Source organism: Dermochelys coriacea, chromosome 3, assembly GCF_009764565.3.
Source record: "Dermochelys coriacea isolate rDerCor1 chromosome 3, rDerCor1.pri.v4, whole genome shotgun sequence".
Classification (NCBI taxonomy): domain Eukaryota; kingdom Metazoa; phylum Chordata; order Testudines; family Dermochelyidae; genus Dermochelys; species Dermochelys coriacea.
In genome coordinates this window covers 131,402,592-131,415,901 of record NC_050070.1, presented here as the reverse complement: position 1 = coordinate 131,415,901, position 13,310 = coordinate 131,402,592, and the positions used below count along the sequence as shown (strand labels likewise).

General features: G+C 42.4%; 1 protein-coding gene across 8 annotated transcripts in view; it reads left to right on the top strand.

The window, feature by feature from the left end:
* TRIM67 (tripartite motif containing 67) overlaps positions 1 to 13,310 on the top strand; it is a 66,566-nt gene that overhangs the window by 30,490 nt on the left and 22,766 nt on the right. For 4 of the 8 annotated variants that reach the window (XR_005291826.2, XM_043511339.1, XM_038394527.2 and 1 more), the window contains exons 5-7: positions 263 to 422; positions 9,335 to 9,492; positions 12,970 to 13,108. Coding sequence is in view for 7 of the 8 variants with exons in the window: in XM_043511339.1 (XP_043367274.1) it covers positions 263 to 422; positions 9,335 to 9,492; positions 12,970 to 13,108 (457 nt within the window). In the remaining variant the exon portion in view is untranslated. The remainder of the gene's footprint in view (positions 1 to 262; positions 423 to 9,334; positions 9,493 to 12,969; positions 13,109 to 13,310) is intronic. The other 4 variants (XM_038394529.2, XM_038394531.2, XM_038394530.2 and 1 more) reach the window with 3 other exon arrangements.

Genomic DNA, 13,310 nt, shown 5'->3' with positions numbered 1-13,310 from the left:
GCCCTGTTCCACAAAGCTTCTTTTCAAAGAAAACTAACTTTTCCAACTCTCACAGGGGATTTGCTTTGAAAAGACAACATGGGAAGATGCAACACACATGGGAACTCGTAGCAAAATTGTCACGTGCCCTGCTTCAGTTAGACCATGAGGCTCCCAGTCACCTTGTATGATATAGCATAGTCATTCATGTCTGTCACTTCTAATTTATTCTGATCTATTTTTGCATTTGCAGTTTCACTAAAAGACTAATGTTCTTTTTAAGATTTCAGATGCTTTAATCAAACGTGTTCAGATGTCTCAGGAACAGTGGGTCAAAGGAGCCTTGGAACCAAAAGTATCAGCTGAATTTGACCTGACTCTGGATAGTGAACCTTTACTACAGTCAATTCACCAGCTGGATTTCATTCAAATGAAATGTAGGGGTGAGCTTTTGTGATTTGATTTTTATTTTTTGTGTGTCTGCTTTGAAACAGTGCTGTAGAGGGAGAGGTGAAGGAAGGTGGGGAGAAAGAGAAACTACTTGCAATTTATGGACAGTTATTTTTGTCTTCTCTTAATCAAAAATGAATTTACCAAGGAGTGCTTTCACCTCACGTCAAGTGACCAGACAAGTTCAGACAGTGAAATTAGGTGAAGTTAAAGATTTGAAAAGACAAAAGTTTCAAACAAAGACCATCTGTCTGTTTTGAAGATGGTGAATACATTGGTGTCAATGTGAACTTGAAAACAACTTAGCTCGTTTGTGTAGCATTAACAAGTTTAATACAATTAATTAAAAATGAGTTGCCAGTAGGGCTGGATGAAAAACCACAATTGCCTTTTATGGAAAATGTTGAGGTTTCAAAATTTTATTGTGAAAACATGGGCAAGAAGCCAGCCCTGAAGAGCCAGTAGGCTGGTGGTTAGAGAGACTCAGGTTGGGAGATTCAGGTTCAAATCCCTGCTCTGTCTGAGTCACAACTGGGTCAGTGCCCTGCTCATTGGGCTATATAGTCAGTATCACTTTGGAGCAATTGATATTGAATGATTCATACAAGGTGGAACAATTTCAATAGAGAGAAAGCACAAGACTGACTATATAGCTCAGTGATTAGGACATTGACTTGAACCCCAGTCTCCCATATCCTAGATGAGTGCCCTAATCACCATGCTATTGGCTACTGTGAGTGAACTTGCTCATGTGCTCTCTCTCTTCCTCCTGCCCTCAAACTTTTGTCAAAACAGATCCGTTTCCACAAAATGTTTTAGGTTTTGGAAAAAAAACCATTTTTTTTTGACAGAAAACAGTTTCATTGAAAAATTTTCAAGCAACTCTAATTGCCAATGTGTCAGCAAGAGTATCATCAGTGGCAAATGAGTCACTTTTTACTCTCAGGGCTTGTCTGTGTTACCACTTAAGTCAATGTAAGTTACGTTGCTCAGGGGCGTGAAAAAAACACTCTCCTGAGTAATGTAACTTAAATCAACTTACAGTGGTGTCATAGCTTCTGCCTCTTGTTGAGGTGACGTAATTATGTCGATGGGAGAGCGCTCTCCTGTCAGCGTAATGTGTCGTCATCAGATGTGCTACTGGCACTGATTTAGTGTGGTAATGAAGACAAGCCCTCAGTAAGGCAGAACCACCATGATAGTTATGCTCATTGGGGATACTGCAGTTGCCAGAGCCCAAGATAAAGTTTTGGATGTATGGGCAAGAAATTACCGTGGAATGTCATTGGCTATGGAATTCCTTAACACCAAAGATCTGGATAAGCCCTGACTGTCTATAGGACAAATTGCAAAACCAATCATTTTGTACAAGGCCTCCTTCAATAACAATGACAGAAGAACAGCATAGTGATGTTTCCTGTGGTCAGAGAAGGGGAGAACAAAAGGAAGGGCGGGGGAAGTTATGCTAAAAATGCCTGAAAGTAGGAGTTGGTAGGGAATAGGGTGCCATTTGCAAAAAAAAAAAAAAAAAAAAAAATGTAATGCAATTTTAAATATTGTGCTTGGAACTTAGATACCAGGGAGACGGGCACATCCAAACTGGATGTATGGACAGACAGACATTCTGTAGGGGCCTGATCTAAAGTCCATCTAGATCAGTGGGAGTGTTTCGATTGACTTCAATAGGCTTTGAATCCAGACCTACAGATATGTGTGGAAGACACGGAAGAGTCTACCAGAAAGTATTGGATGGGCTGAAAATAATTTTGTTTTTCTCCGATTCCACAAGACCATTCCATAGATGAACACGAATCCTCGTGTTTAGTAATTTATCTGTTCTCTGTAGGCTTAGTTCTGAACTGAAACATGTGCAAGCTAATACGAACAGAGTGGCTAATTTGACAGATAAATCCTTGGAGAAACAATGGAAATTGTTAAATTCAGATAAATAGTTAAAGGCCAAAATAAGATAATTGAGAGGGGATTGCATCTCAGCATAAATGGGTTATATTAATGAAGCCGCTCTAAAAACGTCAGTAAATTACCCCTTTTAAAAACGTAACAGTGAGAAAAATAGAAGTGAGAGTACAAGGCATGAGATTTAAAATGTAACTGAGAAAGCCTCTCTGAGTTTTATCTGCCAAGGAGTCAGTTGTCAACTTAGACTGGTGTTTTAATCAATTTAAATGTAATAGTGGATTATAGTCCCTCCTGAACAGCTAATAATGAATTTAACAAAGCCACTCATGCATTCCAAATAGCTAAGCAACCCACAGAGTACCTGAGATGGGAACACCTTAGATTTTTCGCTTCCAGACAATCATCATTTTTTAATTTACAACCTGCAGAAAATCACTCTCCCTCCCTTCCCGCCCTAGGCCATGTCACCTCCACTTACTTGTGCATTTGGAGGATAGGACCGAGGCTGTGCCCATTCTCTGCACACCTGCTTTGGTGGAGAGTAGTGGACATGTAGCACCTGCTTTCTCCTGGGGAAATGTACCTAAGGACCAGGTAGTCCTTTCAGGGGCATAGGGAAGACTCTTACTTCCCCTTATGCTGTGTGATCAAGTAGTACAAGCCATATTCTAGTTTTAAATAAATATACAATCACAGGAAGATAGGAATTGCTTGACATAGAGAGACATATATATATATATAACAACATTTTTGGCTGTGTGCCTATTTCTATTTAACCTTATAGGGTATGTATATACTGCAGTCACGGGATGTGACTCAGCTCAATTAGACATACCCAAGCTAGCTATAATCTAGCTACCTCGGGTTCTGATCAGTGAATCTTTGCAGTGTGCATTTCAACATGGGCTGAACAGGCCCACACTGCACCCTGGATAATTACTCTCAGTGCTAGCCAGCACTGAAATGCACCCTACTACAGGTTCTCCAGGTCCCAAGCTAACTAGATTAAAGCTAATTCAAGTATGTGCACTTGAGCTGCAGCCACACCCTGTGATCGACGTATAGACATGTTGGTATTTACTGGACTTTATTTTTGTGATCTCAACCCTTTTCTCCCCCAGTTCATGTCCATTCCATACCAGACGGAAAGGTACCTTTGTATTCCTGACATCCGTCTGTGTCCAGCCTGCCTCAGTATGTGTTGGCTTGCCCCAAAAAACTTTTCTGTGTCAGCAAGCTTGTGCTAACGTGGACTCCCATTCCTTCTGTAAAGTCTCTCCCTTCCCCACTAATTCCTTTGTGCCTAAAAAATTTAAAACCAACTTTACAGTATCATCTCATTCACATATTGAGAATCTGAACTACCCCCTATCTAGATGGTCCTGCATATAGAAATGGAAGGAATTATTTCAAAATAAGTGGCCATGTTTCACTAGCCAAAAATCAGAGTGGTAAGAAACAGAGCTTTATAAATAACTGGCAAGCTAGCATAACATGTTGAGGCTTTGCTATTTATCCATAAACTAAATACAGAGCAACCCCTAAGCTTGCATTCCTGAACTAGTAGTCTCACAAAAATATATGCCCCTCCTGAAACCAGCTCCTCTTTTTCCAGTCCCATTCACCACATTGCCCCAGAGAGCAATCAATCTTTGCCAAGTGTTTTGGTGTCATATGGAAATTTTACCAACTCTCTGTGTTTGGTCTGGCAACAGCAGATTCAGGATGCGCTTTAATGACATTCAGAGCTAAACCACAATGGGAGATCCGGTACAGTCCCAAGGGGAAAAGTACCAGACTGACCCTTTTAACTGCAAGTTGTTTTTTCCTATATGTTTGTTTTCATCCTGATGCCTGAAGATTGGAAACTGGAGGAAGCTGTCCATGGTTAAATAAGGAAGATGAGAGGTGGGGCAGAGAGGAAGGGGAGAACTCCGAGGGGTAACTTCACCCCAGAGGAAAGGAATATTGTCATCAGCCCTTGTTGATGCCTGAATTTCTGAAATCTTTTTTTCCAAACCTCTGGCCTCACCTCATTCAACATCACTGAGTTTGCACAGGTCAGTGGGAGGTGAATGCCAGCTCATAAACAAACACTGATTCACTGCTTTAGACAAAGCATAATGAAAATGAGATCAGATTGTATTAAATTAGCCTTAGTGGTGACTTGTGCATATATCTTACTTATGGTTTAAGGATAAGCCTCAGATCCCAAACTAATCTCAGTAAATAATGATCAGGCAGAGTTTCTTTAACATTGAGAAATATAATCAGTTGCACAGAAAGCACAAGGGTGGTACTGTAATGATGAGTGACAGGAGTGTCTCTTTGCTAGCCTGTTAGCAATAGCTCAGTACTCCAGGGATATGTTGATCCACTGAAAGACATGCACAGTGTCTAATATTTGGTGGCATTTTGATCTAGCCCACACCTCTTTCCTTCACCTCCGTCCTCTTCCCTTCATTATATTTTCTTATTCCGTGGTCTGAAATCCCTACCCTTCTCCATGACTAGCTGTGTCTGTACATCACATTCTCTCTGTTTTCACTAAAGACATGGTCAGAGATCTAATCCAGGTTTGATTTGTTCTTGAATGCTGGAATATTGATGGGATTAGTGTTTTTGTTTTGTTTGTTTGTTTGTTTGTTGGAAAATGGAGAATGGATACAAATGCTTAAAATCACTTATGGCATGTGGTGGCCCATCTTTTCCCCATTCCCTTTCACCACTCTACCTGCTTCCTGCCATGTGGCAGGATCCAGAGATACTCTCCATACTCTCACTGCCTCTGCGGTAGCTCCTGTCCAATATCCAGCCCTGCTTTAGAAAGACTCACACCCACTGTGGTCTTCTCTTCCAGCCTGACACAGCTTTAAAAACCAACCACCTCTTTCCACCCTGATGGCTCCAAATACCAACCTGTCTGATTCTCCCCGAGGAGTATACCTCCCTCCTGTCATCCCTACCCAGCCCCCATGATCACCCCACTCACATCTTGCTATGGGGACTCCCTCCTGACCCCCCCCCACCCCAACTTGACAAGTCTCTTACAACTCAGACTCATCACAAAGAAATTATTTGGTATTTGGAAAATCCAAAGGTGTGGCTTCATCCTAAGTTTTATCTCTAGTTATTTAATTTAGGGGGACCTAAAACTTACAGAATCTCTCATTGGACTGTTGTCTTGCTGAATATAATCCCCCCTACTGACTAGCCTAGGGGAAAAGTCATTGTACAACTTGCCGATCAGGTTGACAAACGGCAGAACAGAACCTTTGAACATCCAGCTCTGTCCCTACAGAGGGAGGGGCAATGGGATGAGTTGAATTGTGTGTGACTAAGCTTCTAACTTGATATGAGACATCAGTGACACAGTGTTGATCTAGTACCCAAAGGATGTCTTGCTTGCGTCATTTGTAGAAACACAGCACAGCATTTACAGATGGAAAAAACGGGTTTGGTTATCAGCTCCATCTCCCTGCCAAGGCAGCATTGTTCCGTACAGCATTTTTTTTAGTGCTTTCTACAGTATAGTTTTAAAGGGTACAAACAATGGGATAGTTCTGTAATTTAACAGCTAAGTGTTCTCTTCCATCCCCTCCCCCCGCCTGATACTTAGCCTACATTTACCTTTTTTTGAAGCATGTGTTATTGCTCCTAGGTACAGCCCAATGTACTGCCCTAAACAATTCATCTCCCTTTCATGTATTTGTAGACCGAGAGGCACAATTCCTTCCCCCCTCCCTTTGCCCCAGGAGACTGGCAATCTGCTACTGGCTCTTATCAGTATCAGATTGCCCCTCCACACAGGCCAGCTAGGGTTGGGGGTGGAGCCAAAGCTCTCCCCATTCCTACTTACTCCCCACCTACCTACATGCGGTGGGAGGGGGAGATTAGCAGCAGGCATGCAGCAACTGCTTACTCCTATATGCATGGTTCCAAAATCCAGGGAGGCTGTGCAGGGGCCTAGTTAGGGGTAGAGAGATAGGTTGTGGGTCTTACTCCCTCTTGCACTACTGTGTGACCAGGCAGTCCTCCAGAACACTGTGGCCCTAAGTTTCACGACATCCATGTGTGATAGGTCGGAGGTGCACAAGGATCACTTCACAAATTCTGAAGTGCATCCACTTCTGGGATGTAACATAGCAGATCCCCAGTTCTTTGCCTCAAAAGATACGAGTTATATACATTGAAGTCTAGGTGTCCTGGGCCAAAAGGATTGGAGGGTGAGGGGAAGGAGTGAGAATTGTCTCACATATTTAACAGTACATAGCAAAACTACATGACATTACTGCTTCTTAAAGGTGATCTTCAAAGGATTTTTTTAAAATTGGACTTGTGGCTTTTTTCACTTCTTTATGATGGACAAAACCTGAAAACTTTCTTTTAAAGTTTTGGGATTTTTTTGCTTAGATTTAAACCTTAGAAATGTCAGGAATCTGATCTTCCCCTTGTTTTGTGAAGGGGATCTTGGAGAGGGTCTCATTGGATGTGTTTTGTGAACTTTACATTTTAACTACAGTGACAGGAGTGTGACTTTTTAACAAAGACATCTTTTCTCCAACGCGTTCATTAGTCACTGACATTACATCTGTGTTACAAGAACAAAAAAAACCAAAACCCAGAAGTTTTAAACAGTCCAACTAAAAATCCCTTCACCTCCTAGTTACAAAGCATTGAGTTTCTTGATTGTTGTGATATCACAATTTCACTAGTACTCCAGTTACCATATCATCTTCCAGGGAAGACAAGACCCAAGTTCTAATGTAAAAAAAAAAAAAACAAGCAGATTTTTATTTATTATACACTTTGAAGTCTTCAGTAAATATCATAAAGAAGCAAAAAAGGTCACAACTTGGGGGAAGGGTCACCTTTAATAGTTTGTTTTAAAAGCTGTCAGCCACACATTATTCTGGGCTCCGTAGTACCAGCATTCACTGCAACACTTGCTGATGCCATCAGAAGGCCACAAACAATTTTGTATTGTTTATTGCAAGTGCAATATTGATATTTTGTCAGCTCATGAGTGGCCACGTAACACAACCCCAGTAATTTTCACACAGTGTTCTTTGCACAGTATACCAGCGAGAGAGAGAATAGGAAAGAACAGTACAAAGGGCTGGCTCCCTCACAGGCAAATGAGGAAAACAAACTACAAAAGAAGAGCAAATTGACATTTTTAACAGCTAAGTCCATGGGAACTGAGAGCCAGGGGTGGCTTTAGCATGAGCTTATGGGGTCATTTGCAGCCACAGAAATCATCCCACACTAGCAGCTCCTGTCCTAGATCCCCACTCTTGGTGTTATGACCTATCACATGGGGTCTCAGCGCCACTCAGGTTTGGAGGGTGGCTGGGCCAAATTTCATTGAGTGGCCTTGCAACCTGGCTTGCAGGGTTGCACCACCACTCAGGTTTGGCCCAGCCATTATGGCATAGGAGCAGCTGGGCCAAATCTGAGTGGTTCTGTGATTCCATGCTCCAGGTCACAACACTCAGAGTATGGAGCTGGACCCAGACCCACAGGACCAGAGTTGCCAATGTGATATGAGTGTGGGGCAGGCTTGCTCTTCAGCACCCACCCCTCCCTGGGCCTCTCCTCCTCTCCAGGCCAGGATTAGGGTTGCAGTGCTAGGTAGGAGAGTATTGCTAGCAGTTGCTACCCCCTAAGCAGTTTAGTATAGTGCACCTGTTGAACTGGGAGGCTACATCCACCCCTGCTGAAAGTGCTAAGCATCTTGCAGGAAGCACCCAGCACTTTGCAGAACTGAGCCCTAATAGTAAAATTGAGCACCATGCAGAAGGCCAGTCCAAGACCTCCATGCCACTATACCCCACTAAAGCCCTGGGATTTAAGTGGTACATAAACCTTGCACTAGTCTTCTGTACAAGGGTGAAATTCACTCTAAATTAGGATTCTTGCTGACTCATTCTAGTGAAGGGACAACGAAAAGATGCTGTGATGCTAGACAAGAGAGGTAAGTTGGGTTTAGTGGCATAGACAGATAACATACATGATCCCTCCTCACAGAAGCATGGCTAAATGTTCCACTTTGCTCATTTTTATTATTGAAATATCAGCCCGGTCAATGGCACAGTAACATTTTCCTGGCCCAGTCAGTACAGACAATATCCTCACCACAACCTCACCCTCACTTTTATGGTTTCCAAATGGATGAAGCCAACATCAGACTCCTGTAACCTAAAAATCACCTTTTTTCTACCTGAACACAGTTATTCAGATAAGATTCAAATGAAATTTTTTTTCTTTAATAGTATCCCTACGTTTCTCCTGAAACTTTTTTTTAAACAAAAAATTGGGTTTTTGACTACCCAGAAAATGTTGTGAAATTTGCTTTCTGTGAGAAATTTCAATTTTTCATTGAAAAACAAAATAACTCCATACAGAAATATTTCAGTTTGGATAGGCTGCCACAGTGCCTCATGGGTGTTGAAGTTGGGTTGTTTCATGTCTCCAGTCTTTTCTATGGGCTGAGCTCCCTGGCCACACTACAAGTCCCATGATGCATAATGGCATGAGACACCCTCATGCCCCCACACACCCAACCCCAGGCACCACTTCCCCTCTGTAAGGGGGGAGACTGTTATGCATCATGGGAGCTGTAGTCTGGCAGGGAGTCTGGCCTATTGAGGAGAATGGAAGTCTGTGGTACCTGAACTGCAATTTCCATGAGGCACTGTGGCAGCATTTTCTAAATCAAAATTTTATTTTTTGGCCTAAATATTTTGGTATCAGCTGAATTTTTTTCAGTTTTCAGATAAAATTTTTGGTACAGAATTTTTGGTGAAAAATTGAAGTTTTCCGTGGGGAAAACACATTTTCTGACCAGCTCTATCCCCAAGTAACTTTGGCTACTTTGCAGGATGGGGGAGATTAAAAACGAGGTGAGGGAAGGGATGGCTCATCATATTGCTGACAACAGAGTCTGATTGGTAAGGACAGAATTACACTAATCTGTACTCAGTTCCCATTACAGTGCCACCAGTCCCGTTACTGCAGCTGGAGAAGTGTTGTACCCGAAACAACAGTGTGACATTGGCCTGGAGGATGCCACCCTTTACCCACAATCCAGTGGAAGGGTATATCTTGGAACTTGATGATGGAGATGGTGGCCAATTCCGAGTGAGGACTTCATTCAATATTTATTTGGGTTCTCTCTGGGCTTATGAGGGTGGAAGGTGGAATTTCAGGGCACTACTGCAGTACATAGCTGGATGATAGCCCCTTGCAGGATATAGTCAACTGGAGCGGAATAGAGAAGCCCCAAGGTTGCTCTAATGTATGCTGGGGTCGAAGCCATTGTATAAATGGCCCAGGAATTGGGGAGGTTCCTTTGCAGATTTCACTGTCAGCTGCACCCAGCAAACAATGTCCCAGGTCAAGAAATGCAGTCATGGAACAATTGTATTATGCCCGGTTTTCTGGGTAAATTTGGCTTTTATCTGAGGTTCTCAAAATCCTTTCTATGGTCATGGAAGAGGGTGAGTGGCTGAAGCTCAACTCGGACAAGACTGAAGTGGTGATGGTGGGCTGGGGGAAGCAGCAGTAGATGGCAGAGGTTATATGAGTCCCTTTGAAGGAGTATGTCTGCCATTAGTTACAAATTTTTGCAATGTAGAGGTGATCTAGAACCCCTGCTTCTGCTTGACAGTCATATTATAGGAGTGACCTAACCAGCTTTTTATCATCTGGATCTGGCTTGAAGACTGAAGTGTTTCCTCTCAGGTGTGGACTGTGCCACCATTATCTAGGCTTTTGTTATCTCAAGATTACACAATTGCAATGTGCTCAACCCGGGGCTGCACCTTAAAGCCATTCAGTGACTTAATGCTTGTGCAGAACACATCAAATCGCTTACTGAGCAGGTCATTATGCTGGGAACGCATGACACCAGTGCTCTGGGATCTGCACTGACTGGCCATTGGTCACTGTGTGGAGTTTAGGTGATGGTTCTGACCTGAGACTGGCCTACCTGAGGGATATTCTCTTTCCCTGTATTGCCACAGCTGTGGCCAGCAAGGGTGCCTGAGTAGGAACCCGCTGATTATAAATAGAGAGAGTGGCTGGCAGGGTGGTTCTTTGTGCAGGCTGCAGGACTTTGGGAACTTGCTCCCCCACCTCCTTGATCTGAAATATCCCAAAATAGGTGGCCTTCTGGGCATGCTGTAAAAGCCATCTGCTAGGGTTTTGGAGAGGGCTGAGGGTGTGCTTCCACAACAAAGAAAGGGTGGAAGGAAGGTGTATGGCTGAGTGCCTGTTGGAGGTGTATGGCTGAGTGCCTGTTGAAATGATTACTTTAATAACAGCTATACTGGGTCAGACCAAAGGTCCATCTAGCCCAGCATCCAGTCTTCTGACTGTGGCCAATACCAGGTGCCCCAGAGGGAATGAACAGAACAGCTAATCATCAAGTGATCCATCCCCTGTTACCCATTCCCAGCTTCTGGCGAACAGAGGCTAAGGACACCAATCCCTGCCCATCCTGGCTAATATCCATTGGTGGACCTATCCTCCATGAACTTATCTAGTTCTTTTTTTTAACTTATCTAATACTTTAATGATTCTTGGAGTTTATTGTATTATTAATGATGTGTTAGGGCTCCTAGAGTCTTTGATAGGCATTGTTTAAAATTAGCATTTATATCTAAATAAATAAAAACAAATGTCATCCCCAGTATAAATAATTTATAAGCTCTCAGGTTAGTACAGCCTTTACTTATACCCAAAACAGGGACACATTCAGATCTATCTTTCTGATAGATTTTGTGAATCCCAAAATTTCAAAGTTGTGGATTTAGAATATAACAAGAAAGATCCCAATTTTTGACATTGCCTGCACTGCTGTGATATAAATACCATGTGCTTTAGCTGTTTTAAAACAAAGTGCCTGCTTCTCAGGAAATGCCATTCCAATAAAAATATGCCTACATTTTGTATGTGATATTTGATATCTAAATCAATAATACCAACTGGATTTCCCCCAAGACTTTATCAGCATCTGGCCTGTGGGATTTAAAAAAAGGCTTTAGTTCATATCACTGCAAAGTGCCATAATCTGAATGAGCACAAGCAGTCAGTAAACTATGGTAAAAACATACAAGAAAGCACAAAAATCACAATTTAGCTCACACAAAATGTATTTTATAATATGGGGCTAAATTAAACCACTTCACAATAACCTTTGTGTCTCTGATCAAAAGACTGGAGGAGAAGTCAAGGCCTTAGACTCTTTATTGTATTACTGAAAGCACAAGTAATCCCTTCTCTATTCAGCAATGGACTTAAATGTATACTTAAGGCTCACTGACTTCAGTGGGACTATTCAGGTTTGTAAGTGCTTTACAGAATTGGGGCACAAGTGCTGCGCTGAATCTGGGCCATAAGCTCTGTGTTAGGGCATTAGCTACTATAAATCTAAGTAGTTCACAGTATCATAGACATTGGATGTGGAATGTTCCAGAAGTCATGTATTCTATCATCTTGCCAATGCAGGATTATTTCTAGAGCCCCGTGTATTTTGCAAATGTGAAATAACACGAAATAAAACAAAAAAGATTGTATAAAAAGTTATAAAAGGAAAAGTGGTATTGTCTGTCCCACAGGTCTGGGCCTGGCTCCCTGCTCCGGGCATTGCGACCTGGCCTACAGGGTTGCAGTGCTGCTCATGTTTGGCCCAGTCGCCCCTCCATCATGATGATGGGGGTGCTACTGGGTCAAGGCTGAGCAGTGCTGCGATCCCATGGGACAGGTCACAATACCTGGAGCCGGGCCCAGCCCCACGGGACAAGAACTACCACTGAGGGGTAAGTGTGGGGCAGGATCATTCTTCATTACTGCCCCCTAAGCCGGACCCCATCCCACCCCAGTGCTTTCACTTTTCCTGGGGCAGGATGACATGAAATAATGCAAAATTTCCAAAAAATAAAACAAAAAATTAAAGAATTTCACCTATTGGAGATTATCTAATGCTTTATCCAGTCTCCAATTAAAAATGTGGTTTCTTCCTCATCCCTATAGACTCTTCCATTGCCTGACAGATCTCACTTATATTTTGCTAGATTTTTCTCTTTCATAATTTCATGCCATTACTCCTGGCCATCCCCTTTGTGCCCAAATGACGACTCATCCTGCTTGGTGTTTGCACCAGTCAGATCCTTGCAGCCATTTATCACATTCCCTCCACCCCCTTAGTTGTTGTATACCCAAATGATACATACAAAGCTCTTTTTATCTTCAGAAATAAGCCTCTTCAGACCCTGTATTCATGGTGTTGATCTAGGTTCCAAAACTACATTGCTGTATATTAACAGTACCCATAGAAGGATTGAGACAGCCCTCTTGAAATAACAAAACTATACATTTTAGACTTCCCTTTTTAATCTTTGTCTCACTCTTGCTGCCTTCACCTTTCTTTCTTGACTTCTCTTCTCCACGTTGAGCCTCACTGGATATAAGTATCCCTACTATAATAATGTAAATTCTAAATTCACCTAAACATTGAATAATATTTACTTGTACCTTATGTTTAAAAGTCTGACTGTGAGACCCTCCGTTGGGAAGAGGGTGGTGAGCTATGTTCCTGTCTTTTTGAATGCTCAGGAAGTGTATGTTGGCAAGGAGACCCTATGCACAATTGATGGCCTTCATTTCAACAGTACCTACAATGCAAGAGTCAAAGCTTTTAATTCATCAGGAGTTGGCCCTTATAGCAAGACAGTTGTTTTACAGACATCTGACGGTGAGTTTGTTTTAGATCATTAAAAAATAAAGAGCTCCAGTTTCTAGCAGCCAGGTATTCACGTTCCATCACATCCACCAATATACTTGGCATTATGAGTTTTAATAACCTTCAGAAAGGGGCCCCAAGACTGAACGTGCCTATAGACTGAGCTTCGCTCTTAGCCCTCTATGCTGTGACTCCAGGTCAGGACTGATGTAGG